This window comes from Dermochelys coriacea, chromosome 5 (genome assembly GCF_009764565.3).
Source record: "Dermochelys coriacea isolate rDerCor1 chromosome 5, rDerCor1.pri.v4, whole genome shotgun sequence".
NCBI classification, from domain to species: Eukaryota; Metazoa; Chordata; order Testudines; family Dermochelyidae; genus Dermochelys; species Dermochelys coriacea.
In genome coordinates, this window is record NC_050072.1 from 74,158,141 (window position 1) to 74,183,995 (window position 25,855).

General features: G+C 41.6%; 1 protein-coding gene and 1 long non-coding RNA gene across 8 annotated transcripts; one reads left to right on the forward strand and one right to left on the reverse strand.

The window, feature by feature from the left end:
* CCDC112 (coiled-coil domain containing 112) lies at positions 1-25,766 on the reverse strand. 7 transcript variants are annotated; one of them, XM_038401679.2, is made up of 10 exons: positions 25,296-25,472; positions 20,780-20,901; positions 13,201-13,322; positions 10,345-10,434; positions 6,885-6,960; positions 5,365-5,755; positions 3,357-3,773; positions 2,425-2,520; positions 736-854; positions 1-634 (listed from the first exon to the last, which is right to left on the reverse strand). In XM_038401679.2, the coding sequence occupies exons 1-10, from the start codon at positions 25,329-25,331 to the stop codon at positions 604-606; spliced, it is 1,500 nt and encodes a 499-aa protein (XP_038257607.1). In that variant the 5' UTR covers positions 25,332-25,472; the 3' UTR covers positions 1-603. The 7 variants fall into 7 exon arrangements, 5 of the variants coding, with proteins under 5 accessions (XP_038257607.1, XP_043370625.1, XP_043370623.1 ...); XM_043514690.1 differs by lacking the exons at positions 736-854; positions 25,296-25,472 and adding an exon at positions 25,723-25,766; XM_043514688.1 differs by lacking the exon at positions 736-854 and having other exon boundaries at positions 25,296-25,677.
* Positions 3,770-10,350, forward strand: LOC122460236. The gene is made up of 3 exons (XR_006281417.1): positions 3,770-3,899; positions 7,637-7,748; positions 10,201-10,350. It is a non-coding gene; the product is annotated as an uncharacterized LOC122460236 (long non-coding RNA).
* Positions 25,767-25,855: the final 89 nt, after the last annotated feature.

A 25,855-nucleotide genomic window follows, 5' to 3' on the forward strand; every position in this document is an offset into this window, starting at 1 on the left:
TAAGCAAAATAAATATATATTTTGCAAAATAGCATTGTGGTATTCTTTATCCATGTCATATTAACACTAGTACAAAAGTTTGCATAGATTAGTCATTCTATTATCACTCCATCCAATTGAGACATCTTATTTGTTCAAATATAAAAAAAAACAACAATCTTTTAAAAGTTGCTAATTACGGACAGAGCATATGTAGGAGAAAACATGAAGGAACTGAGACCCAGCATTTTTGTTCGTTAAAAATACTATTTCTTCCATTGTTTCCTCAAGTGACTATATTATATATGGTCTAGGGTTTAGAATAATGTGTAAGAATGGCAATTTTGATATAATTGTTGTTCCATGACATTATCTACAGTCACCTTTTTATATTGTTATTTCATTTTCAAATTTATGTAATTGTGGATGATATGCCAGTTATCAAATACATACCATAATGAATACACTGCTAACATGACAAAAAATTAAATGGTCAGAACTTGAAACCCATGTAATAATACACAATATTTTTCATAACATAAAAAAAGTTATGAAAATTTCTAAGGACCCAGTTGGTCACTTTATTTATATGCAATTCATCTTCCTGTATATGCAGATGTTCAGCTATAACCCTTGTCTCCAGGTTGGGATAGCCCTATGGGGGGAAAAAAAAAAAAAAAAAAAAAAAAAAAAAAGGATGAATAGCTGGTCATTAAGTCTATTTTAGAAACATATAAATAGAAGTCTTTTTCTTACCTATGTGGAATATGTAAAAGTGGCTGCACATCTGTTGGTCCAATCTCTTTTGTGCGTTCCTCCCAACCCTTGGTAGGCTTGTACAGTCTAGATGGGTCCCTGGTTACATGCACTTCAACCTGTCAACAATACATTGTTATGCAGGGGGAGGGAGAAGGGAGGTTGGGCAGTCGCATCAACTCTTGAAGCTGTTGGGTGTGAAGCTGCCTCCCATTCAGGCTACCCTGGAAGCTGCTTTTTTGAATAAATCCCTGGTATCAACTTGCTTACTTTTCTTCTACCTCTTTTGTATAAAAATAGAGTGCAGAATGTGCAACTGCATAATCTCCTGGGCAGTATACTAGTCCAGGTGATTAGACTGAAGATTTGTACTGGGAGATATCAGAAATGCCAGTTAATAGAGCTTTCTGGTTGATAAAGTGCCGGATAACAACATTTTTTTTTTACTTGCATCTCACCCACCTTCTCTCTCCTCCTCTTTTTTTTTTTTTTTTTTTTGCAGGGGGTGTGGAGGAGTGGGCACGTTTCTGATAAACAATGCAAGGATAGGGGATTGATTTGATTGCAGCTGTATGTCTGTGTGAGAGTAATGCGGCAAGAAACAGGAGAGCAGCACACAGATTAAACAGCAAGGAAGCCCCACACTGGAGTCAGAGGAGTGACCATGAGAAAAAAACAGAGCGCTTTTGGTAAAATGCTGGCTGGAAAACAGCTTGGAACTGTGACCAAAGAAACTGTTTCCTGCTGTTTGATTCCTTGTGCATTCAGGGAAACTGGACTTTGTGTACATTCTTTGTAAATAAACAGGACTACATCAAAGAAATACCTGGACTCCATTATCAATTTCTCCTAACTGAACAAAATTCGTAAGACCCCGATCACTGGCTAACAATAAGAAAAACCAGTGCCTTTCCATTTGTCACAAGAAATAAGTACATTGGCTAGATCAACAGCATAAGGAAGGTAGGAGTGTGCCTGTATGATAGTCCTTCCAAGAAATGCAATAAATCTCATTTGTGAGAAGAGTCTTTGGCCCACATGGGGCTCATTGCAGGATTGACGCTTTTGCTCCATGTGCTTATGGACAAGAGCAGGGACAGTCTGTCTAACATATTTTCCCCCTCTCTTAATTCTTAGTAAAATTTGTGCAGGAAAAAGGTGCAGGATTGGAACCCTGAAGACTGACGTCCACTATAAATTGACAGAATGAGCAGCAGCTATTGGATGCTCAACATTTGTAAAACCAAGCAACTTATTTTAAGTGCCTAAATAAGGATTCAGGTGCTTAACTTCAGGCATCCATAATTAAAAAATTTTGGCCTTGGCCTACAATTGGTTCATGTGTGTTTTGATATCTTTATCTGCTTTTAAACCACTAAGGATAGCTATTTAAACACATTTCAAAAGGAAAATAAGTGTGTTGTTCTTTTTAAGAAAAAGTATGCATTTTTTCCACTATAAAAAGCCAAGACTTTTCCCATTCTGAGGTGGGTTGTTTATTATTTTGCCATGACAAAAAATAATCTTCAGCTGTAAAGGGTCATTTGGATAGGAAAAATAATTGCCTTTTAGAAGAAGGCAGTCGAAAGAATAAAGCTGTTAAAAAAATAAATTACAAGCATGAAGAGATATTTCATCAGATTATAACAAGAAAAATCAACCAATCAATTCAGTAAAGATGTCAGTCACCTTCTCTCTTAACTTTGCCAGTCTTTTTTCTTTTTCTGTTTTTTCCTCTTCTTTTGCCTGCTTTTCTAGAATCTTTAGCTCAAGTTTATGAAGATCCTGGAAAATATACCATGGATGAAATATTGAGCACTTTTGGGAATCAAAAAGAAAAAAATATTAAAGCACCAATAGGCTTTTCATATGATCAGAATTTATTTTGAATGCTTTAGAAACCAAATGTGTCCTAGATTTCATACTGTTTTAAGCACATAAGTGACCATTTGATCATTCAGTCAGACCTGTATATCACAGGCCATTACATTTCACCCAGATACCACTGCAGGGAACCCAATTATTGTAGTTAAGACTAAAGCATTTCAATCCTCCAGACTCTGAACTTTGTGTACCACAGGCAGAGTACAGGACAAAAAAAATCACCAAGGCACACAATTAAATTACAAAGCCAGTTTCTGAAATTTACCTTTTGGAAACAAACCCTTGATATTGTACTGTTATATATTTGCAAGATATAATTTCCATTTTTTGTAAACAAATGGTAATTAAAACAAATATTGGCAATGGACTGGTCCCCCACCTAGACCCCAATTCAGGAATATACTCAAGCACATACCTAACTTTAAACAGTTAATTAGTCCCACTGAAAGCAACAGGAGTACTCTTGTACTTTAACATGTGCTCAAGTATCTTGCTGAACTGGAACACTGAGGAAAAGCAACAGAACATTATTTCAGACAAAAAGATGAGCTGTTCCCAGGACACAGACAGAGCTATCTTCATATAGATGTAGTTTGTGAATCAAAAAGAGCTCTTAAAGTTGAAATAATTGTTATTGATAATTAACTCCCTCGTCTTCCACACATTCTAATACTATGTCTACTCTGTACCACACATCCAGAAGATTTGAAACATGAGTGAGGGATGCGACTACTCACTCGCTCTTGAAACTTAGAAATTTCTTCTGCAGCGATTCTCTTCCTCTCTTCCCTTTCAGCCTCCTCCCTCTTCTCCTTTTCAAGTCTTTGGAGCGCCTCATGTTCCTCCTTCTGCTGAGCGTACTTTTCTAACAGTAGCTTCAGTTGGAACTGGCGCTGGCGTTCCTTCTGCTGCTTTTTCTCTCTCTCTTCTTCCTCTTTCTGCCGAGATGCTTGTTTCATTGCAAATTCTATTTCTTTATGTCTTTTCCATTCTTCAACTGCTGCTTGTTGCTTTTTCCTTTCCTCCTCTGCTTTTTGCTTCTGAGCTGCTTCGTGTTGAAGATTTTCTGTCTTGCGCATTTCCTCTGACTTCTGCTTTTGCTTTAAGATTTCTTGTTTTTCTTGTTGCTTCTTCATTTTCCACTTCTCAATAGACTGCACAAGAACAGTAAGAAAAAAAAATGCTTGTACTTCTTATAAAATCTTACTCTTCCAAGAGGATTATTTCCAAAGGAGAGAATCAGGGGACAGAAAGGTGCGATCTAAGGAGAAGACTAGGAGGTAGGAATTCCAGAATAGTAATTCCATCTCTGACATCCGATGAATCCGATGAAGTGAGCTGTAGCTCACGAAAGCTTATGCTCTAATAAATTTGTTAGTCTCTAAGGTGCCACAAGTACTCCTTTTCTTTTTGCGAATACAGACTAACACGGCTGCTACTCTGAAACATCTCTGACATAGATGCTGGCAAATACCTTTTACCTTGGCAAATAGCTTACTATCTCTTAGTTTCACCACATGTAAAATGTAAACAACTATTTATCTATCCATCTTACAGTGTTTGAAGTTTAATATCTATAATAATTTGAATACATAAAGTTTTATGGCATTCACATTGCTGCAGAATGATTATTAGGCTCCTTAGTTAACCAGAATCCGATCTTTTTCACTGTGCAAACATTTTTCAATTCTTTTTATATTTTTTATAAAATATAAAAAGTAAAACCAAAAACTTTTCTTAAATACATTTATGTTTATGCCAACTTATCTATTACCATGAAGGAAACCCAGGTCCAGGACCCTTCTCCAAATTTCTGTTTTCAGAACCAGTGGAGCCAAGGTTTGTTGCAACTGTTCTAGTCCTCCTCTCCCCGTCCTCCACCCGCATGTCTGTCTTGTCTATTTAGACTGGAAATTCTTTGGGGGCTGAGACGGTCTACTACTCTGTACAGTGTTTAGCACAAGGGGTCTGATTCTTGGTTGGTTCTTAGATATACCTACAATAAACATGATTAATTATAATATGCTCAGCTACTGCACACGGCACTCCAACATGTGCTTAGAGCAGGAGTCGGCAACCTTTGAGAAGTAGCATGCCAAGTCTTCATTAATTTAAGGTTTCGCGTGCCACTAATAAATTTTACATTTCCAGGGGCCCCCCCCGCTGGTCTGGGGTTCCATCTGCCGCCCATGCTACTAGTCTGGGGTCCCGGCCACTGGCCCCGCTCACCCCGCTGCTGGTCTGGAGGACGGAACCCCAGACCGGCAGCGGGCTGAGTGGGGCTGGCGGCTGGGACCCCAGCTGGCGGGGGCTGGCAGACGGAACCCCAGACCGGCAGCGCGCTGAGCCGCTCAGCCTGCTGCCAGTCTGGGGTCCCGTCTGCTGGCCCCGCTCAGCCCGCTGCTGACCTAGGGTTCCGTCCATCCAGGCTGCCAGCAGGCTGAACGGGGCCGGTGGCTGGGACCCTGGCTGGCAGTGCCACTAAAATCAGTTCGCATGCCGCCTTTGGCATGCGCGCCGCAGGTTGCCGACCCCTGGCTTAGAGCATCATCTGCTGATCATTCCTTAGAACACCACCAGCAGAGTGAAAGTTTTAAAGAGAACTAGTTTTTTGCAGGAAAAAAAAAAAGCTACATCTGCCATCATAGCTGGAGGTGGATGGAAGAGGATGAAAAGCATGTGTGGCTTTTAAAAAATACATTTCTTTAAAATACAAACATACTTCGAATCTTAAAATTCTCTTACCTCTTTTTTTCTTTCCTCTAAAATCAGAAATTCTTGATACCATGTCTCATGCTGTTGAATATCCTCTTTTGTTCTTCTAGAGAGATACTCAAGGGCTTCTTCTATATAGGATGGCTTTCCTTTATGTTTTGTCCATACTTTCAAAAAGTGTTGATGATCATAATCATCCCAGCCTCCTTGTCGTCCTCCTGTTTGCTGAAGGAACCTTTCAAATTCTATTACTTCTTCAGGTAGATGATTTTGCAGTGTTTTGTCTACTGGAATCTTACCTGATGGCAACTTGAAAACTCTTTCTATGGCTGAACTACCCAGTGCCCATGTGTCAATTTTTTTCTGTAAGGCACTGAGCTCATTAGTAGCAGTCTTCTCCGCCTTCATAAGCTCTTCATATCTAAGTAAAAAAAAAAACAAAACAAAACAAACATTGATTTTTAAATAAAAGATCAGATAATACCCATGAGTTCACTTGAAACAGACTTTGTGATTATTCAATTCCCAGACAAACACTATGGTAAAATGGGACTAAAATTGAGATTAAGTATCACTAATTTAAGGTAAAATAAATTACAGTAGAACCTCAGTTTTACAAACACCTCGGGAATGGAGGTTGTTCGTAACAGTGAACAAAACGTTATGGTTGTTCTTTCAAAAGTTTACAACTGAACATTGATTTACTACAGCTTTGAAACTTTAGTATGCAGAAGAAAAATGCTACTTTCCCTCCTTTTTAGTAGTTTACATTTAACACAGTACTGTACTCTGCTGTATTTGCTTTTTGGGGGGGGGGAGGGGAAGGGGTTGTCTCTGCTGCTACCTGATTGTGTACTTCGAGTTCCAAATTAAGCATATGGTTGACTTGTCAGTTTGTAACTCTGGTGTTCATAACTCTGAGGTTCTACTATACAGGAATTTTGTAATTATCCCCAAACTAAGCATTATAAACCCAGGAAAGTCAGAGTTAAGGTTACTTTTAAAAGAGAACTAGATGGAAATGCACAGTTGGGCTCCCGAACAACCATAATCCTTTCCTATATTGATACCATTGGGAAGGTAGGGAGATAGAAAAAAAAAATGTGCCTTTAAAAATCAGTTTAATCTAATCCAGATCCCCACTATTGGAATGCCTTTACCATATGGTTATTGCATGATACTACTATAGGTAATCTAGTCTTAAAAAGAAAAGGAGGACTTGTGGCACCTTAGAGACTAACAAATTTATTAGAGCATAAGCTTTCGTGAGCTACAGCTCACTTCATCAGATGCATCCAGCTGTAGCCACAACTACTCCTTTTCTTTTTACGGATACAGACTAACACGGCTCCTACTCTGAAACTAGTCTTAAAAGTTTACTTTGAATATATGTTTACTTTAATGATTAATTACAGAAAAAGGAAAAAGAAACAGGATGGAAAAAAGGAAGAGAACAGTGATTTATACCATACATTTAAGTTAAGTTTAATTTTGGTTTTGTGCGACTGATTTCAGTTATCTCAAAACTATAAAAGCATGTTGAAACATACATTAGTCGCTGTTCTTCTTTAAAACCATTTATTGCATTTTCAGCTTCTTCCATCATTTCCCTGAGCTTTTCAACAACTACAAAAACCAAAAAGAGGAGTAAATATCACTTTCCCTATAGCTTAATATAACTTTTATATGCTAGACCAGGGGTCGGCAACCTTTCAAACAAGAAGAGCTTGCAGACGTGGGCAATGCACGGAGACCCGCTGCCTCCCTCCCACCAAGGGGCGTGCAGAGACATGCCAGCAGTCAGCCACTTCTGGGAGTGGCATGGGGCCAGAGCCCTGCTGCAGCGCCGGACTGTGATCTGCCTGTGGTAAGTGCCTCCCGGCCAGAGTCTGCACCTCGCATCCCCTCAAGGAACAGTTGCCCACAATGGGGCAGCCAAAGAGCTGCATGTGGCTCTGGAGCCACAGGTTGCCAACCACTGTGCTAGACACAGGATAATGTGACATTTCTTAATAAACTAACATGAAGAATAAAGACATATAGCAAAGCAGGCAGTTTCTACTTAAAACATATACATCCCATACAGCCTCTACTTCATACACATCCCCAATGGGCAAAATAATCTTTTTCGAAATTAGTGACAAATATGGATATAGGTAAAATCGGATTTCCTGAAATGAAACTATGCCACAATAATGAATTAATAAATAACTGATGTTACAAGGGAATTCTTTATTTGTATTGTTAGAGTATTCTATTCTAAGTAGATATGCTTTTATTCCTCTTCATCCTTCTCTACCAGGAAACTTAATGCTGGTGAAAAGAATGTGACTGAGAGCCTTAGTTTCCAGTCCTACAACTGGATGTGAAAGGATGGGCCCTTAAACTCATGGAGTCTTGAAGAGTGGAAATATGTCGGTATCAGACAAAGTCAGTGGGACTCCTAGCAGGTATAAAGGTCTGCCGGCACGCTTCCCATGTGTGCATCGGGGGGGGCGATTGCCCCCCAAACAGAGGCGAGGCATGGGGGGGCATATGGGGTTATGTGCCACTGCCCCCTTCCCTCCTAATTTCTGAAAATGCAGAGCAGCCCAGCTCTGAGGCTGCATCTGGTCTCAGGCTCCACTGACACTGCAGCTGAACCCAGCCTCCACAGTCCTAGTACAAGTTGTGCTACCCTTCTGTGTTTTGGGAGCCTTCCTATTTTCTGTGGAACAGTGAGTTCCCACAATGGGGCTGGGAAAGTGATGGTGGGGGAAATGAGGGAAGGGGGGTGAGTGGAGGAGGCAGTGGGGAAGGAAGGGAGGTGGAATAGGGCAGGGGGATGGGAATGTGGGAGTAGGGGGAGCGGGATGGAGAAGAAAAGGGGATAGGGGAATATCAGGGGGAAGCAGGATCCTGGCATGCGGCATCTCCTCATTAGCAGCTGGGGCTCCCCCATTAAGCAGGCCCATCGAACCCTCACCCTGACATGCCCTACCCCCCCTACATCCGGACCTCTCCAACAAGCCCCCCACAACGAGAGTCCCACCCCACTGAGCCCCAACCAGCTGCACCTGGACCCCCATCCGATCAAGCCCCGCTCCCCCAGCACCTGGACCCCTGAACCACCAGCCCCATCCCCCCCACCCCATCTCCCTACACCCAGACCGCCCCCTGCTAAGCCCAACCACCATTACCTGGATCCCCTGCAGAGTCCCATTGCCCCTGCACCCGGAACCCCCACTACGAGCCCCTGTGCATCCAGATCTCCCACTGTGCTGCCCACACCAAGATTGCTCCACACAGAACCCTCTCACCCCAAACCTAAGTCCCTCCACACTTGGATCTTGCTGGGCTGAGCCTGCCTACTCACACCTGGTGCGCCTGGCACAGAGGGGCAGAGCCCCAGGGTGTTTCTGGGGCAGGCCCAGATCTTGCACTTTGTCAGGGTCAGGTACAGCCTCACTGCTGAGTCCCTGTACTGGGGGAGGTAGGGGCTTCGGGGTGAGCTCCCACCACAATGCAGCCAATGGTCTGTGCTTCCCATTGCCATGCTGGAGCCACATTTATTTATTGACAAATAAAATTTGCAGAATTTTAAAATCATGCACATAATTTTTAATTTTTTGGCGCATAATTCCCTCAGGAGTAACTGATTTAGTTAACCCAGTGGAAACCCTTGTGCGGACACACTTATTTCAGAGTAAGAGGAACCCATTCTGGATTCTCTTGAAATGATTCCCAACATAAGAACCGGTTTCTCATGTTACCCTGCCAATGTGTCTCAGTCTTGATTTAGAGAGAGCATCTCTAGAGGTGAGACTCTTAGGCTTTGTCTAATAAGAAAGTTATACGATAGTACTTCACACAACACACAGTCAACCTGTGTGGAACTCGTTGCCAGAGGATGTTGTGAAGGCCAAGATTAAAATAAGTTAATGGAGGATAGATCCATCAATGGCTATTAGCCAAGATGGGCAGGGATACAAAACCATGCTCTGAAGTGTCCCTAGCCTTTATTTGCCAGAAGTTGGAAACGGGCGACAGAGGATAGATCACTTGATTATTACCTGTTCTGTTCATTCCCTTTGAAGCACCTGGCATTGGCCACTGTCAGAAGACAGAATACCGGGCTAGTTAGACCATTGGTCTGACCCAGTATGGCTGTTCTTATGTTCTTAACTATAGTCAAACAATTAAAAAGTGGTTATCCCCTGTGGACACAAGGGATTTCACTGATTTAACTAGCTTTGTTTTTAAAACCCAGTCAGTTAAATTGGTACAATTTCTCATCAGACAAGGCCTTCATTCAGCTTCATGTTTTTTCAATCCTTGGCATCCTTGTTGACAGTTTAGCAGAGAGGCCAAGGTAGATGCAGACATTTGCAGATAGAAATTGAGTTAGATCAACAACATAATTAATGTAAGCCACAAAACCTTGAGCTGGTGACAAATCTTGGTCTCTAACCTGGGCTACATTTGTGAACTAGTAAGCTACAAATGCATGGCTCTCTGATTACCAGTGCCCCAAGTGTTTCACTTGTCTAATCCCCCAAGTGTGCTTTATTCATTATCAACAGAATATTCCAGTTTATATCAGTACAGATGGCCTGAAAATGTAATTCCCTATGGCCCTTGCTCAACGTCTTTGGCCATCAGATGGAAGAGAGGCACACGACTGTATCTAAGTCCCAAAAATATACTCATTGCAGTTAGCATTACAGTACAATTCAAGCAGAAGGACATGAACTTCAGCACAGAAGGCACCCCACCCCCCATAGGCTGCAGGGTCCCAGGCCAGTACCAACAGAAAATAAGGAGTTCCACTCTAAAGATGATCTCAGGGAGCCTCCAGCCTTTCCTGACACTCCCCTCCCTTCTCAGATTCACAGAAGGACAGGCAGAAAGGACATCTAGAGCCTGCACTGATGGCACAAGCAGAGACTTTCCCTGCAACACAATTATCCAAGAAAATTAAACTTTTGTCTATAAAAGGCAAGTATTTCAAACTCCATCAACAAGACTTACATTCTGGTGTAGGCTTCACATCTTTCAATTGTCGTTGAAGTCTCTTAACATTATTGTGTATTTTTGCTAGTTGTTGCTGGATTTTAGCTTCTGTGGAAGAAAAATAAGTTAATTAGTCATGCTAAAAGTTTGATTATACATCAAATTGAAATTTCTTGACCTTACCACAAACCTCCAAGTCATGCAGTCCTGACATATCTGGTCTGGTCACCTTTCATGTCTTCTCTCACGCACCCTCCCATTCCAACAATGATGCTAGCAAAGATGTCAGTATTGATACCCCCTTCATCATTTTCTCATAGAAGCAACTCCATCCATTCTTTCATGCTGCCCCTTGTGCTGGGAACACCAGTTCTGACTCTGTTTGAATAGCCACTTCCCTTGCCCCATTCAAATCCCTCCTACTCACCTCTGTCACAAGGCCTATAAAATGTGGAGAGCAGGATAGCTATCCTTAACAACTTTACTGAGTAATATGATTTTATTGCTATCTTTGCCCTTCTTTTCCCTGCTTTGTGTGTTTAGTTAGACCCTAACATCTTAGGTCATGTTAGTTTGTATGCTCTTCAGAATATGTAATGTATCTACAGACGCTCCCCGACTTACGTAATCATTCCATTCCAGAACGCTTTGCGTAACTCGAATTTTGCGTAAGTCGGAAACACATACCCAACCATTATAACAAAACCAAAACAAAACAAAAAATCAACCCCTCCTATTTCTAGCTTACGGAACTTTTTCCGTAAGTGCGGATTTGCGTAAGTCGGGTCTTGCATAACCCGGGGAGCGTCTCTACAGGGCTGTCCTTAGGATTTATGGGGCCCTACGCAGTATTATTAAACTGGTGCCCCTATGCCCGACAGCAGCCCGAGCTCGCAGCCCAGTGTGGGGGTGAGGAAGGACGAGGCAGCAAAGGATAACGAGATGCCCGGCCCGTCTCACGGTGGTGGAGAGTCACAGTTCCCCGCAGAGACCCCCATACCCTCTCCCTCATGCAGAATGGACATGCAGAAGGTACATAATTAAAAGCACTAAACTTGAGAATAAAAAATGTCAGTCACAGGTTTTTTGATACCTGAAGTTTATCAGACATTTATTTGAAAAAACTTTGTAGTACGGGTGAGTCAACTGTCCTGCTGAATACAACATTACGGAATACATGATGCAGCTCTTCTCTGTTTTACATTTTCTTAATCAGTATTTCTAAGCTGATTTTATATTTTAAATGTACTCTTAAGCCTTCATAAAGTAATCATTCCAGATGACTACATATTTAACTCACTGAAACAAAGGCATTATTTTAAATTAATCAGTCACAGAGGTTTAGTGTGTTCATAACAATGTTCATTGCTTTTAGAAAAAGGGAACACTAATTTACTTTGTGTGATCTCCATAACAATAGACATGTTTATGAAATTTCACCAACTTTAAAAAAATGTTTCCAAAGATTTTAGGCATAATAAAGAATTCTATATCTTACTAAGGTACCGATTTTGCTGGAGGGTTCTCTTAAAACTAGTTCATCAGATAGTCAGAGGTAATGAAAGGGAAACTCTCTGTCCAGCTATCTGAAAGAAAAAGCAGTTTTGTCCCTTTAAGGGCTCTCTTCAATAGGGGTTTGGGGGGAGAGGGGGTGAAGGGAGAAAGGGATGGACAGAAAGGACAGGAAGACTTTGAAAGCACTTTTTTTTTTTTTACTATAGTAATTAAAATGTGTATTTTAGATAAAGGTGGTCTTCTAAAGGATTTATTTAAAAAACTATATGTCTGAAGATCCAAGCATTTAAGGCTAAAGATGATTGTGCATCTAAATATCTATGCAATGATTTTTTAGAGATGTCATTTTATAATCTTCACTCACTAATGAAATATTTTTAAAGCAAATTTTAAAATAAGGTCCTGTAGACACATGTTCTGAGTAATTACTACAGTAATGCACAACTGTTTTTGTCAGTAAATTCAGAAACTGACAGTATATACCTGGGGTTTGGCAAATGCATGTTAAACGGCTTCATTACCCCTTGAATGGCTCTTTAGTAGTTTCAATGTTGTGCTAATAGGTCTGGCAGTCTGGAACACTTTTTCACTTTTAACTACTGGCTGCTGCAGCCTGGAGGGGATCTAGATGTGAGAGCTTGCAGGAAGGGTTGAACAGGGATATGAAAGCCGGGTGGGTGGACACTAAGACCCAATGCCCCAAATTTTCAGGTGCCCTATGCAGCTGCGTATGTTGCATATGCCTAAGGACAGTCTTGCGTATGTACTTATTTTGTGAGACACCCAGCACATCTTTGGGAGTGCAAAATATAATTTAAAGATTTTGTGTTTTGGGACTTTTTAAAAATGCCTATGTCCAGTGATGGTGTCACCTTCCCCGAATGACACATTAGGTCTTTTCTGACTATGGAGTGTAATACCCTCTATTTCAGGAGCATTCAATGTGTGAACCAGCTTCTGCAGGCCACTCTGCAACCAACATACCTTCTCATACTGTTGTCTATCCTTACCAGCCCTAGAATAAATAACTGGACATTTCAGTGCCTGGATTCTCTAGGACCCACCTCCAATGCTTTAAGCTTCTACAAATCCAGACACTGAAAATCCTTGATTATTTTGTGGTGCTGTCTTAAGTTTATTGTACATTAACTAAGCTACATTAAATCTTGTTATATTTAGGTTCATACTTTTGATTCTTCCACAATACTGTTCTTTTTATAGGGCACTCTCTCTTATAAACAGTACATATACAGTAGCAAAAATACTTTCAAGGGTCAGTATCAGAATTTGCTTTGTTCTATGAGCTAATACACCACTTAAGTGAGTGAGTGTGGACAAGGAAAGGAACAAATATCCTACTTTCAGCTTTCCTGTTGTTAGTCATTTTATGTTCCAGTTCTTCCAGTGTGCTGTATTCCACTCTGAAATCACTCTTCTTGCTGTAGAGATAGCCATTTTTGTCTTTTTCTATATTCACAAGTCTGGAAAAGAAAGTTTGCTTGGCTTTGAAATCATATTTTAAAATCACCTGAAAATTAATTAAAAATATAAATGCACAGTCATTACCATTTAGAAATTCCTTAGACTAACTAACTAGTGGTCATTATTTTTGATTGAATAAGTTAGTTTCACACAAGTGTATCGTTACAGAATTTAAAAACTGGGCTTTAATACAGGGAATATTAATCAAAATAGCTGCTTTTAATTTATCATGCAATTAGCGTGTTATCACTTGGAAGGATTAGATTTGAAAGACCTGAAAGGATTAGATTTTTATCGGTAAATGTCAATGAATTAAAAAAAATCAGGAACATCCTTTGCAAGATTTATGCTTAGTGCAGGCCAGACAGTAAGTCTGACAGAAGTAATTAGAAATCTGGTACTCAAAGGCAGGCTGATGTACAATTCTGCTCTTCGCTTCAAAAGATCATGCTAAATGGCAATTTTATATCTAATGGCCTTCATGTCCTTCACATCCTTTAAAACTGTCTCACTTTCTCCCTCAATTTATAATTACCTTCTTTACACTAAAGATTCTGCATCAGATGAGCCTTATAGACTATGTACTGTTAGATGCCACTTTCTTCCTCAGAAGTGGCCACACTTCAGTAGTAGATGAAGTGGTCCTTACTTATCCATTATCTGCCTCACAGGGGTGTGGCTAAGCATTTTGAGAAACAGATGAAACTCATTACATATGTAGAGCCCAACCTGTTTCCCCCTCTCCCCTCCGACATTCCCTGCCATGATTATCCAATGGTTAGGGCACTAGCCGAAGAACTGGGAGACCTGGGTTCAATTTCCTGCTGTACCACGGATTCCGTGTGACCCTGGCAAATCATTTAGCTTCTCTGATCCTCAGTTCACAGTTTGTAAAATGGGATACCAGTATTTTCCTACCCTACTTGAGTGTTGTGAGGATAAATATATTAAAGTTTGTGAGGTGCTGAGCCTCTACAGTGATGAGGGTTGCAAAAAAATAGAAGAATGAGACCCAAGTCAGGGGTTTTACCTGTCCTCTCGGGGGAAGGAAGGGAAGGAAACAAGTGGTTGGTTGAGAATAAGCAAATAGCAAGCTTGGATTTAAGGTTTAGTTAGAGGCGGGGAAGTCTACTGCCTTGAAGCTTTTGCTAAAACTGCTCCCAGACAATGCTGCAAATCCCAGGCCAGATTAATTATGTAAGTGGCTAGAGTAATATGTGTTTGTTTCAAGGTTTTTATTTTTTTTCAGTTGGTATCTTTAAGTTGTAGGGTTATTTTCTAACTTTGTTTTTCTATTTTTGTAAATAAAAGAGTCAAAGGAATCTACTCCTGTAGGGTTCTATTTATATTTTATGTTTAGTGTTTAATATTTCATTTAAAAACAACAACAACAACATTATTTGTGTTCAGCATCCTATTTAGTTTTCCTGATGTTTCCCCAGCAAAACTGAAACCTGCTTAAAAAAAAACAAAAAAAAACAAAAACACATTTATACTGTTCTTGGACCAGCTGAAAAGGAGAGAATGGATGTTCTCTGAGGAAGTGAATGCAAGAAAGAAAGAAAGAACAAACATGGGGTAAACTGAAATACATTTTGGGACATGAATTCTGGTATGCAGGAGACTAGATTAAAAACGAATTAATATGGTTGTCGTCTAGGATAGCAATTCCCAAATTCTGTAGACAAATAAAGTCCTTGGAACACTTTCACAGTCAGCTGCCTCATTTCACAATGACAGTTCTTTTCACTGTCCTCCTACTGGATCACATTAAAGGAAGCTAAAAATACATTAAATACCTCCCTATTATTACTTGTCTATGTGACAAATTGATGTAGTTGACACAAGGTTGTTATTTGATCATGAACGGTAGGGGAGGTCTTCCAAGTAATCATGAACGAGAGCAAAGATAATAAAGAAATTATCTTGTTTACTAAGACTGCGGTTCACATTATAAAAACGTATGAGAACTGATCTAAGTGCATAGTGCAGTGCCAGCAACCCTTACAAAGAGCTATCACTGAAAGGCTGACAACAGCATGGTTGAAGAGAGCAAGGAGAATGAGTTGCACTAATATAGTTCCATACATAGGTGGAGCTGTAATGTAGATGGACAGATCTGCTCCGAAGTAATGTACTCCCAATGCCTCTACAACAACAGTGTGATTGGAATGTGGATAAAAGATGTTTTAGAGATATTAAAGGTGCTTGAAATTGCTAACTTTGATAGTGGCTTTTTTTTTTTAAAAAATACACAGATCCATAAGTAATTTTTGATTCTTTACTGTGGTCAGTGGTGTAACGAAATATACTTACAGCCAGAGTCTGAAACCCTTACTCATAGTGGGTAGCACCTTGGTACCTTGATTTCAGTGGAACTACTTGGGGAGTAATGGATTACTCAGTGTAATTAAGATGATCAGAATTTGGCCCTTGGTGGATTTGAACAATGGGCAACTTTCTCATAGATCATGAAGGTTTTTATGTCTGTTTAGTAGCCTCATTTATCAACAAACATTCCTAAGTATTAAACCCTCTTAATATAGCTTCTGCTAAGGTACTTCAACTTTTAGAGTTCCAACCATAACCGCATCCCCTTAATGTTTTAGACTACTCTGACCTTAAGAGCACCCCAGGCCCAGAGGACAAGGGGCTCCCTGGTATCTAGCAATAAGCCTCAGCTGGTGTGACCAGCTGATTCTGATTGTATTCCAATTTACTGTTGTCATAATCTGTATTTAAAAGGTGTTAGGGAAGGTATCATATGCAAACTGGTAACATGCTGGTCATTAATATTATTGCATGGTATATGTACAGTAGCATATGAAAAATTATAAATATGGATAGAAAGAAAACAGTCTACAAATGCAGCAGAAGCAAGAGGAAGCCAAAGACAGGATTTGACCCGTTACTCAATGAGGAGGGGAAAACAATACCAGAAAATGTGGAAATGGCAGAAGTGCTAAATGTCTTTTTTGTTTCAGTTTCCACCAAAAAGTTTAGTAGCAATTGGATATTAACTTAATGAATGACAGTGAAAATGAAGTAGGATCAGAGGCTAAAATAGGGAAAGAACAAGTTAAAAATTACTTAGATAAATTAGATGTTTTCTAGTCACCAGGGCCTGATGAAATACATCCTAGAGTACTCAAGGAGCTGACTGAGAAAATATCTGAGCCATCAGCGATTATCTCTGAAAAGTCATGGAAGATGGGTGAGATTCCAGAAGACTGGAAAAGGGCAAATATAGTGCCAATCTATAAAAAGGAAAATAAGGACAACCTGGAGAATTACAGACCTGTCAGCTTAAATTCTGTACCCAGAAAGATAATGCAGCAAATATTTAAGCAATTAATTTGAAAACACCTAGAAAATAATAAAGTGGTAAGTAACAGCATGAATTTATCAAGAACAAATCATGTTAAACCAACCTAATAATTTTCTTTGACAGGATAACAAGCCTTATGGATAAATAAAAGTGGTAGATGTGGTATATCTTGACTTTAAGAGTCTCACATGACCCTCTCATAAACAAACTAGGGAAATACAACCTAGATGGAGCTACTACAAGGTGGGTGCAGAACTGGTTGGAAAACTGTTCCCAGAGAGTAGTTGTCATTGGTTCATAGTCAAGCTGAAAGGGCATATTGAGTGGGGTTCTGCAGGGATCAATTTTGGGTCCGGTTCTGTTCAATATCTTCCTCAATGACTTAGATAATGGCATAGAGAGTACACTGATAAAGTTAGCAGATGATGCCAAGCTGGGAGGGGTTGCAAGTGCTTTGGAGTATAGCATTAAAATTCAAAATGATCTGGACGATCTGGAGAAATGGTCCAAAGTAAATACGATGAAATTCAATACGGACAAATGCAAAGTACAGTGGAACCTCAGAGTTATGAATACCTTGGAAATGGAGGTTGTTTTTAATTTGAAATGTTTGCAAGTCTGAACAAAACATTATGGTTGTTCTTTCAAAAGTTTACAACTGAACATTGACTTAATACAGTTTTGAAACTTTACTATGTAGAAGAAAAATGCTACTTTCCCTTTATCTTTTAGTAGTTTTCGTTTAATACAGTACTCTACCGTATTTGCTTTTTTTCCGTCTCTGCTGCAGTCTAATTGTGTACTTCTGGTTCCAAATGATGTGTGTTGTTGACTGGTCGGTTCGTAACTCTGGTGTTCATAACTCTGAGGTTCTACTATATTCCACGTAGGCAGGAACAATCTGTTGCACACATTCAAAATGGGAAATGACTGCCTAGGAAGGAGTACTGCGGAAAGAGATCAGAGTGGATCACCAGCTAAATATGAGTCAACAACGCAACACTCTTCCAAAAAAAAAAAAAAAAAAAGAGCAAACATCATTCTGGGATGTATTAGCAGGAGCGTTGTAAGCAAGACACAAGAAGTCATTCTTCCACTCCACGCTGATTAGACCTCAACTAAAGTATTATGTCCAGTTTTGGGTGCCACATTTCAGGAAAGATGTGGACAAACTGGAGAAAGTCCAGAGTAGCGCAACAAAAATTAGTAAAGGTCTAGAAAAAATGACCTATGAGAAAGATGGGGGGGCATGATAAGAGTTTTCAAGTACATAAAAGGTTGTTACAAGCAAGAGGAAGATAAATTGTTCTCTTTAACCTCCGAGGATAGGACAAGAAGCCCTGGGCTTAAATTGCAGCAAGGGTGTTTTACACTGGACATTAGGAAAAAGGTTCCGGTCAGGGTAGTTAAGCACTGGAATAAATTGACTAGGGAGGTTGTGGAATCTCCATCATTGGAGATTTTTAAGAGCAGATTAGAGAAACACCTATCAGGGATGATCTAGAGAATACTTAGTCCTGTCTTGAGTGCAGGGAACTGGACTAGAAGACCTCGAGGTCCCTTCCAATCCTACTATTCTATGATTCTATATGTTGGAAATATGTTTTTAAAATGTGTTTGGCAAGTAAGGCTGAAGTCATTCCACCCTAGACAAAGGAATGTGGTCCCACCTGCTTGAAAATGTCTCCAGTATAAATTGAGCAAGGAGAGACAATGCAAGTACATTTACATAAAAGGCAAAGTCAATAAACTAGCAAGTGGAAGAGTATGACAGAACATACCTCTGTGTCCACATCCTATACTACTGTAATAATCATTGCTCAAAGTATGCCTTGTGAGGTACCATTTGAAAACTTATAATTTTCTGGTCATTACTATTCTGGTAAAATATATGTGGCAACATTGTATGTGAAGTTACAGTAGAATCTCAAAGTTACAAACATCTTGGGAATGAAAGTTGTTCATAACTATGAAATGGAATCGTAACTCTGAACAAAACATTATGGTTATTCTTTCAAAAGTTTACAACTGAACATTACAGCTTTGAAATTTTACTATGCAGAAGAAAAATGCTGCTTTTAACAATCTTAATTTAAATAAAATAAGCACAGAAACAGTTTCTTTACCTTGTTAGTTTTTTTTCTTTTCCTTTAATTTTTTTAGTAGTTTAATGTTTAACACAGTACTATACTGCATTTGCATTTTTCTTTTGTCTCTGCTGCTGCCTGGCTGCATACTTACAGTTCCAAATGAGGTGTGTGGTTGACCGGTTAGTTCGTAACTCTGGTGTTCGTAACTCGGAGGTTCTACTGTACAAAATTCCACTGTATGGTTTTAACAACATTTTTATTAACATGTTCCAAACTGAGGTTAGCAAACAGGTTTGTCTCAAACAAAGGAATGTATGCTCTGCTTAATTTGCATTTATGCAGTAAACAGTCAAGCAGGAAAGTGAGATAAATGAAGTTCAAAAAGGTGAGGAAAAGCAGTAGGGAACATCCTTCCCCAGAGACTCTTTGCCTCCTGAATCTTAGCTGGAAATGTTTTTCAAGAGGGGGACTGAAACTATAAAAAGGAGAGAGAAACACTCTGAGATCCTCCTGCCCCCCCCACCTGCCCATTGCATTCAGGCACCTGAAGCATTCGTTGGATTTTGGGAGAAGTGGTCCTGACCTAAGAAGTTTGGTCAGTAAGACTGCGAAAAGCATGTGGTGAGGAAACTTTGCTCTGACTTTAACATAGTTTGTTAAGTTAGGCAGCAGTTGTATTTTATCTTTATTTTTCTTGTAACTATTTCTGATGTTTATGCCTCGTCACTTGTACTCACTTAAAATCTCTCTGTAGTTAATAAACTATTTTATTGTTTTATCTAATCCAGTGCGTTTAAGTTGAAGTGTCTGGGAAACTCCATTTGGGGGTGGAAAGTTGCGTGCATATTACAGCATTTCTACAAAAGAAGTAATGGACTTCATATAAACTGGTATTGTCCAGGAGAGGGGTGGGCAGTAGGGAACATTCTGGGAGAAAATCTAAGACTGGGAGTGTCTTGGGGTCACGCAGCAGTATGACCAAAACTGGTAAGAGCCAAAGTATAGCTGGCTGCAACACACACACACACACAGACATAACTGGGAGCAACTAGCATGTTGGAGGCTGTTTGTGAGCAGTCCAGGCTGTAGGCTACAGAAGCAAAGCATTGTAAAAGGCATCCCAGGTTAGAGGGGAGGGGTGACAGCTAATCATTAAGCTGGACAGTATCTTGGTATGTCATAGGGAGATATCCTCTAAACTATCTTGACGGGGGCAATAGACTTCAAAAATTAACATGGCATCAGCTACCTGGTGGACACAGCAGGCCTCCTGGAGTCCCCAAGGAGGGCTTCCTGATTCTAAAAACAAAGATAACTTTGGAAGATATAAGCAAGGACAGAGAGCCATTTTGGTATCCTTTACTGGGCAGATACAAAAGACTAAAGCTCTAGTACATCCGAGAAAAGTGGAGGGTTGAAAGGGGCTTGAAAGTCTCTGGAAACTGGCTACAGCTGAGAAATCTACTTCAACCAAGACTCTAGTTAGTTAAGTTAGACTATGCTTCTAAAACTAAAACCTTACTTTTGTTTGTCTGTAACCATGTCTAGCCTTATATTTGGTCTCACTTAAACCTCATAGTGGATAAAGTTACTTTACTTTTACTATAATCCAACTCAGTGCTGTGACAGGATTACGGATTTGCCAAACCCATTTAAGTTAATAACCTGCTGTGTACTGTCTCTTTAAAGGAGCAGCAAAACGGATATGATTTTGTGAGTTATGGTAAGTAGAGGCTGTGCACTACAGAAAGATGTCTCTGAGGAACAGTTCACAGACTGTTACCTGCTATGTAAAGTTTGAACTGGCAGAGTCCTGAAGAGTTGCTGGAAAGGTAGACAACCTGGTGTGTCCGGAACTTGACACACAGCTTAGCAGCAGCAAAGCTCTCACTTGCTGAGGCTGAGAGGAGTAACACAGCGGCCCACAGTTCTGGAACCCCCGCCGATAGTCACAAGTACTGATCTTAAATCACCTCAAAAGCTGTCACCCACAGCAATGCCATGCAGAATGTGTTTATGGTGATATTCTTTAACTTACTGATATTTTAGTTTTTCTGCTGTTCTTATGAATTCAGCTTTCTTATCTTGATCAGCTTTAATCATCCAGTTCTGAAATTGAAAGTGTTGACCGGAATCTGGAGTACTGAAAGAACAGTCACTCTGTACAGAACACAAAAGAAGGCATTCTTTATTAAGAGAAATTAGTCTTGTATTTTTAAATAATTATTCATTATCAGTAACACGGTAGCTAAAAGACAAACACATACTGTGGACGTGATTTACCACTGTGTTACTTCAGTTTTACACTGAACTCAACTGTTCAGTTGTGTAACTCAACTGATTTTAGTGGAATTACACCAGGGTAAAGCTGGAGTAATGCAGTGGTGAATTGGGAATTGTATCTGTAATATGCTCTTAAAAAGAACAATAATATAATCTATATTGCTACAATTAAACAGTAGTTGCCTGTAATAGAACTGCCACTCAGGATCAGACCCAGGGTCCATCTAGTATCCTCTCTGACAGTGACCAGTACCAGATGCTTCAGAGGAAAATGCAAGAATCTCACAGTACACAAATGTGGAATAACCCTCCCCCCCCCCCCGGTCTCTTCCTGGTCTTATCCCTCCAATCATTGGGGATTGGCTTAAACCCTGACACGAGGTTTAACAGCCATCCAAATTTTTTGTTATAATCCTGGATATTCTTGGTATCATAGCTACTAGTAATTTAGTGTGCAGTTTTGCAATCCTCACTCACGGGCTACAAAAATGTTGACAACAGTTAGGCTGCTGATGTGCTAAGACCACTGTCTATCATGCTGGCCAGCATTGTCTCATTGTTTCTTGGTGCCCCCTACACATCTGTTTCACTTGTCTCTTGTTTTATACTTAGATTGTAAACTCTTTGGGGAGGGGACTATCTTTGTTCCCTGTTTGTACCTAATGCAATAGTGTCTTGGCCCATGACTAGGGCTCCTAGGCGCTATTGCAATACTAATAAATAAGAATGTTGAGAAACACTGATGTGGGTAATCCCATTTAAGTTAATAGACAACTTGACTAAGTGATACCTAAATCTGAGCAATGGTTGTAAAGATAAGGGCCCTTAGTTCTTACATAGGCAGATTCAGTAGTATTCCAAGATCAGTGACTGAATAAGCATTTCCCCCCCTTAGACTAAGCCTACCTAAACTCAGCACTGGGTAACAGGTTAACAAGCATTAGGAATCTCTATAGGAAAAATCATCCTTAAAAGTTAATGACTTCTCAATGGGAGGGTGAGGAGAATCAAACCCCCATGACCACTGCAACTGGAAGAAAACTGATTATTTGGCTGGGAGCTTATTAAGCCATATAGAGAATAAATGTCTCCTCTGCTGCACAGTTGAATTAATCTGACTACTCCAGCTAAAGAGTATTTATTGGAGCATCTGAACTAGCATCACATTAGTAGAAATGCTCCGCATTCAGTCTATTAGGGTTGCCACTTTTTTTCCTATTGGACAAATACAAACTGGAAAAAAAATGGAAATAAGAAGATGTATACTAAATAGACTGCTTACTGGCTTTGATCTGTTTACAATCTTTCATCCCCCATTTCCTTCACCAGCATTTTCTCTATTGAGAGTGTGCCTTGGAGGAGGAATGCTATCCTTATATTGATCTGTAGAGTACTTAATGAATTGTTGATACTATAAAAATAACAACAACATTACATGCTGAGATGAAACATCTGCATGGACTGCTAATGCATCATCACAAGCTGAAGACAAACAAAAGTTAAAATAAATTCAGCTCCTTGATCACTGTCTAACCATGTTTATTTAAAGCATTCATGCTCAAGCAAAAAGTTTACGCTCTGTAATCAAAGTGGATTATAAAAGGGTTTGGCCAGCCAGCATATACAGGGGCAAACTATGTCATAACTGAATTTTTAAACAAAGCATATTCTATGTCTACTTAGACCGCAGCTTTGTTTTTTAAACCACTTTAAACTGTAGTTTGGCCATGTCCATGATATATTTAAAGAGGCCGCTCTTCAGAAACTATAAAAAATGACATCATGGAGTATCATGTTTATTACGCCTCCATGATTGCATATCAAATTTGATCAATTTGGAAGACCATGAAATGGTATGGGAGTCCCAGATGGCATAATTTAGTCAGCAGTACTCTTATTACTGTGATCATGCACTGGAAGAACCCAACTTGACTTTTATTCATCACGCCACAGGTCAGTCACTCAGCAACCACTGAGATTCTGGTCTCTGTAGAGTTAAAAACCTACGTGACACCTGTGGGAATCCTGCAATTCTGTGAGTTATATTATTCAAATGCTGGAGGGGAGATACAGAGTTAGGATTATCAGTTGGAAGCCAACACCACAGGATATCATAAAGGAAAAACCCTGCAGAACACAAGATGAAACCAAGAACTAACCTTCAATCAAATATTTTATGTACTACTAGGGATGAGGTGGGTGAAGTAATATTTTCTATTGGGCTAAATACAGAAGTTGGTCCAATAATAGATATTGTCACCTTGTCTTTCTAATATCCTGGGACTAACACTGCTACAACACTAAATACAACTTAGATCAGTGTGGAGCCCGCCTCCCTGAAGACGTCAGAAGACGTCCACGCAGTGTGCAGCAGCAGTCGAAACAGCAAACAAGATGTTAGGAGTCATTAAAAAAGGGACAGAGAATAAGACGGAGAATATCTTATTGCCCTTATATAAATCCATGGTACGCCCACATCTTGAATACCGTGTACAGCTGTGGTCTCCTCATCTCAAAAAAGATATACTGGCATTAGAAAAGGTTCAGAAAAGGGCAACTAAAATGATTAGGGGTTTGGAATGGGTCCCATATGAGGAGAGATTAAAGAGGCTAGGCCTTTTCAGCTTGGAAAAGAAGAGACTAAGGGGGGATATGATAGAGGTATATAAAATCATGAGTGGTGTAGAGAAAGTGAATAAGGAAAAGTTATTTACTTGTTCCCATAATATAAGAACTAAGGGCCACCAAATGAAATTAATGGGTAGCAGGTTTAAAACAAATAAAAGGAAGTTCTTCTTCACTCAGCGCACAGTCAACCTGTGGAACTCCTTGCCTGAGGAGGTTGTGAAGGCTAGGACTATAACAGGATTTAAAAGAGAAGTGGATAAATTCTTGGAGGTTAAGTCCATTAATGGCTATTAGCGAGGATGGGCAAAGAATGGTGTCCCTAGCCTCTGTTTGTCAGAGGGTGGAGATAGATAGCAGGAGAGAGATCACTTGATCATTACTGTTAGGTTCACTCCCTCTGGGGCACCTGGCATTGGCCACTGTCAGTAGACAGGATACTGGGCTGGATGGACCTTCGGTCTGACCTAGTATGGCCATTCTTATGTTCTCCCTAGGGGGGCACTAAGGAACATTCAGGGTAGCAAGGTCACTGACCCCTAGCTCTCGCTCCCAGTCTCCGCCCCCCGGCCTTGGCCCCTTCCTGCCCCTGACTCTGCTCTGCTCCCAGCCCTGCCCCCAGCCTCAGCCCTGGCTGTGGCTCCTTTCCGGGCTCCAGCCCAGCTCCCAGCTGCAGCCCCCTTACTCCTGTCTGCCCTCCCCCCAAGCTACAGCTTTGCTCCAGGCTTCCGCTGCTGGGGGGGGGGGGGGAAAGAGACAGCAGTAAGGGGCGGCACAACTATGAAAAGTTTGGGGACCACTGCCTTAGGTACTTCTAAAGAGCCTATCACTGGGGCATGTAATATCAGCGTGATGAACAACGGGACAATCACGTAACATGGCGGAAATGTTCCAGAGCAGATTGAACTGGCTATATGCAGCCTTGCTGTAGCCAAGTGGGTCCTAGGATCTTAGTGAGGTCACAGCTTTTATCAGAGGGACTTCTGTTGGTGAGAGAGACAAGCTTTCCAGTGCCCCACAGGGCTCTTCTTTAGGCCCTCAACTGGGCCAGGTACTTTGGAGGGACAGCGCAATGGAAAGGCGCTGAGGCGCTCGCGGACTGGTTTGGGGTGCAGCACTGATGGGGGGAGGGGTCTGGCACAGCCCCGCTTCCCGCACAGAACCTGCGAGAGTCTGGATTTTTTTTTTTTTTTCCTTTTTTTGGGAGTCACCTCACAATTTTCGCCACGGGCCGGCCGCTCTGGGGACCCGCCACGGGGCGCAGGGCGGGGGCGGGCGTCGCTGTGGCCGCCGCGAGCTGGGCAGGGGCCGGGAAGGCAGGAGGCGCTCCCTGACGTCACAGAACGTCCGGTAACGGCTGTGACCGCAGCCCCTCCCCTCGCCCCCAGGGCTGCACGCGCCCCAGCTACGGCGGCCGAGCGGGGTCCAGGGGCGGCCCCGGACCCGGCCTGGGCCGCAGCAGTTTTCCTCTGTTTCTCTGGCAGACACGAGGCCCGTTCGGAGCCTCCCCGCGCTCTCGCCCCGCCGGGGCACGGAGAGAACAGCCCAGACTCCCCTTGACAAGGATGAGCCGCAGCGAAGTCACTGCCCCCAGGCCCGCTCTCATCGCCGCGCGGCGGGAAAGGCGCTGCCGGCCGGGCCTTTACCTGCTGCTGCCCGGACGCCGTTGCCACGGCCGCCATCTAGGAGGCCAGCACGACTCCCTTCTTCGGGGAGGGGGCTTACGCGCGGTCCGTCGGGGTCTCCGGAACACGGACTGGGGACGGGGCTTCACAGGGCGGGGCTTTGCTCTGGCGCGCGGGCGGCGCGCTCCTCCCGGGGGTGGTGTGAGAGGCGAAGCTCCGCCCACCCCATCCCAACCGCGGCAGGGGGCGGGTAGCGTCCCCACAGCCTGAGACAGACACGTGCCAAGTGGCTGAGTCTCACGTGTGGCGCCGGCCGGAAGCCGTGGCGCAGGCCGGGCTGCGGCCCCTTCTGACCATTGCGCGCCTCGTTCTCTGCCCCAGCCCCAGTTACTCAGCCATAGCCAGCGCCTGGGGACTGCGGCTCCCATCAAACGTGTGCCACGCTCACCTGACGCCAGCGTTGACAGGTGTCGGAGGTGTGGCACGTTTTGACCCGTTAGAAGCGCAACCTGGCTGTTTAGGGGACTAAGAAGAGTCAAATTGTACCACCCGGTTGTCTGCACGTTTAGATGCTTTTACCC

Bases quoted from the DNA above. Each gene is read 5' to 3' on its own strand.
- CCDC112 (XM_043514688.1), bottom strand. From the start codon at position 25,331: ATGGCGGCCGTGGCAACGGCGTCCGGGCAGCAGCAG. The intron at 10,435-13,200 runs GTAGGATATTTG...TTTCTTCCACAG, and splicing joins TAACAACAGGAAAGCTGAAA to AAGCTAAAATCCAGCAACAA. The intron at 5,756-6,884 runs GTATGTTTCAAC...TTTTTTACTTAG, and splicing joins AAAGAAGAACAGCGACTAAT to ATATGAAGAGCTTATGAAGG.